This window comes from Branchiostoma floridae, chromosome 9 (genome assembly GCF_000003815.2).
Source record: "Branchiostoma floridae strain S238N-H82 chromosome 9, Bfl_VNyyK, whole genome shotgun sequence".
NCBI lineage: Eukaryota > Metazoa > Chordata > Leptocardii > Amphioxiformes > Branchiostomatidae > Branchiostoma > Branchiostoma floridae.
The window spans coordinates 15,992,995-15,995,906 of NC_049987.1; the positions used below are offsets into that span (position 1 = coordinate 15,992,995).

Here is a 2,912-nt window from a genome sequence, read left to right on the forward strand (position 1 = left end):
ACAAAAAAAGAAACGAAAAAAAAGTAAACTAGGTAAACGACAGAAAATGAAGAGTATGAGAGCAGACAGCAGATGGAGTTACAGTACGACAGAAGTACTCAGGCGACCAGCAAAACAAAATTGTGCATACCGCTTTCAGCAAATGACGTTCCTTTTCAGGAAATCTCTTGATTTTGCCAGACAACGATGCTTGCTTGGGTACAAGTGAGTATTCCGCCATGCTAGACTTCTAAAGTTTTTTCCGAAAAAGTAGGTTGAAGAAAATGTTATCCGTACCACTCAGCAACAGGAATGATCATAACAGGAACCGTGGCGGTAATCCCCTCCTGACTCATTATTGACACTGAGAAAACCTGCCCTTTGACCTTTTAGATACAAATTGGTTCAACCAAAGGTCTATTCAAGCCTTGTAATCTGATCTACAACAACAGCAACACTACGCGGTACACAACTATGAATTAAATAACCTTTGACTATTCATTTGTTTATTTATCTATTTATTAATCTTAAACTTTAAGGGTCCTCCCATCAGTTGTTTATCAACTGATTTCCAAAGGAGCTTTCAAAGCTTTTGTCTTTTACTATAAATAACTGGGACTTTTACCTGAACCCCAAAGTTTCAATGACGTAGTTTCTATAGGAATGTGCCATTTGCTATAAATAGATGGGACTTTCTACATATCTCCCAAAGTTTCAGTGACGTAGTTTCTAGGAATGAGTCATTTTCTATATATAAACGGGACTTTTTAACAATTTCCTACGTGTAGTATTTATAGAGAAGTCCGGTGATTGAACGCTTTACCTAATCTCAGCTCCTTCTTGAACTGACAGAGTAAACTTCTTCTGCTGGCTAGTACGGTTCAGAAGACTGATTTCGAAGTAAGTAACTTTCTTACAGTACTAGTGTTCTAAGCATTTATCATTCAGTATCTTTCAGTAGTGTTCTGGCCAATTCAGCATCGACCACGTTTAGTTTTTGTTTGCCTAGTACCAAGAGGTAGCTTCGTAGCATCTAGACTAGCGTGACAGGGTGTCGGTATACACTTCCACGTACCTTACTGCTGAAGGTTTGGACAGTGTCCTTGAGACTATTTCTTTAGTGAGCCACAATACATACAGTAGCGGTTGCTACAAAGTACCAAAAAAAAGATAGACCCCCCCCCCCGCAACTTTTAAGAGTCCCCTTTACACGGTTAGGACGTCAGCAGTAGATTTGAAGCGGGTGGCCCGGTATTGTTAAATAAAACAGGGTTTGGGTTGGCTTGGGTTGGGGTGGGGTGGCTTGGAAATCCCCTGTAGCTGAGCGGAACGTTTTGGCGAACAACTATGTTTGGTATCGTTTTATTCAAGAGTTAGTACTCTTTTAAAATGTTGCAAAACAGGCTTAAAACATTGAGATAGAGCCACATCATGAAAAGAGGGTTTGTAGGCAATATTTGCTGCCCTTTGTAGAATAAATAGATGGAAAATGAAACCACTGTGAGTCATCTGTTGACATTGTTTCACTTTCCGTCAGGGAAACCGCAAATTATGTGCTTGTGTTTTAGCATGTATGTATGCATGTGTGGTGTGTGTGTGTGTGTGTGTGTGTGTGTGTGTATGTGTGTGTGTGTGTGTGTGTGTCTGTGTGCGTGTGTGTGTCTGTGTGTATGTGTGTATGTGTGTGTATGTGTGTCTGTGTGTGCATCTGTGCGGGCGTGTGTGCGTGTTTGTTTATATGTGTGCGTATGTATATGTATGCGTGCGTGTATGTTTGTGTGGGGGGGGGGTTGTTAGGTCTGTGCATTACATCATTCATGGACATGTTCGATGAGTGGCCTACTTGCAGCTTTCTAGGGTTACAACTGCATAATCTATGTTCTACACATACTATGGTCATCATTATCGGGCGGTAGAGAGTGTTTGGCTCCCAGCAAGATGGGACGGGACCCCGATAGATGGGACGGGACCCCGATAATAATCAATTTTCCACCCACATACTGGAACATTGATTTAATCTATCTTATTATCACCTTTCTGTCTCTGAACGACCAGCCATGGCAGAGGAGGAACAACAGACAACTGCGAAACTGAGCGGAAAGTTGCTAGGACCCCAAAATCTAATGATTTCGAGGACACCTCAATACCTACTTACATACCAAGCACCAAGACAATCCTTCATTCTCGAGTTATTGTGCACGCACGCACGCACGCGCACACAGAGAGAGAGGGGGCGGGGGACTAACACAGCGACACACACACAGACATATACACACACAAAGACCCTTATTCCCTTGAAATCTTGGAAAGCGGCTTAGGCCGAAGATGTACCAAGGTTAAAAAAAACACACAAACACACACACATACACAAACACACACATACAAAGACACACACAGAAATACACAGTGACACACACACAGCCACATGCACACACAAACATACTCACACACACACCAAAACATAATTTTCTTGGCGAAGGTAAAACCTTACCGCTTTCAACAGTTGGCGTTCTTTTTCAGGAAATCTCTTGATTTTGCCAGACAACGATGCTTGCTTGGGTACAAGTGAGTATTCCGCCATGCTAGACTTCTAATTTGTTTACGAAATATAGGTTGAAGAAAGCACTGAAAGACTGTTATCCGCGTACCACTCAGCAACAGGGGTGATCATAACAGGAACGTTGTGTGGCGGTAATCCCCTTCTGACTCATTATTGACACTAAGAAAATATGCCCTTTGACCTTTCAGATATAACGGTTCAACCAATGGTCTATTCAAGCCTTGTAATCTGATCTACAACAACAGCAACCCTACGCCGTACACAACTATAGATTACATAACCTTTGTCTATTCATTTGTTTATTTTAATCTATTTATTAATATTAAACTTAAATGGTCTTTCCTTCAGTTGTTTATCAATTGATTTCCAAGGT

General features: G+C 41.4%; 1 protein-coding gene across 1 annotated transcript in view; it reads right to left on the bottom strand.

The window, feature by feature from the left end:
- Positions 1 to 2,863, bottom strand: part of LOC118422212 — a 6,982-nt gene extending 4,119 nt beyond the window's left edge. Inside the window, exon 1 of the mRNA XM_035829729.1 lies at positions 2,471 to 2,863. Within this exon, the coding sequence (XP_035685622.1) occupies positions 2,471 to 2,560 (90 nt within the window). The 5' untranslated portion in view covers positions 2,561 to 2,863. The remainder of the gene's footprint in view (positions 1 to 2,470) is intronic.
- Between the last annotated feature and the right edge of the window lie 49 nt (positions 2,864 to 2,912).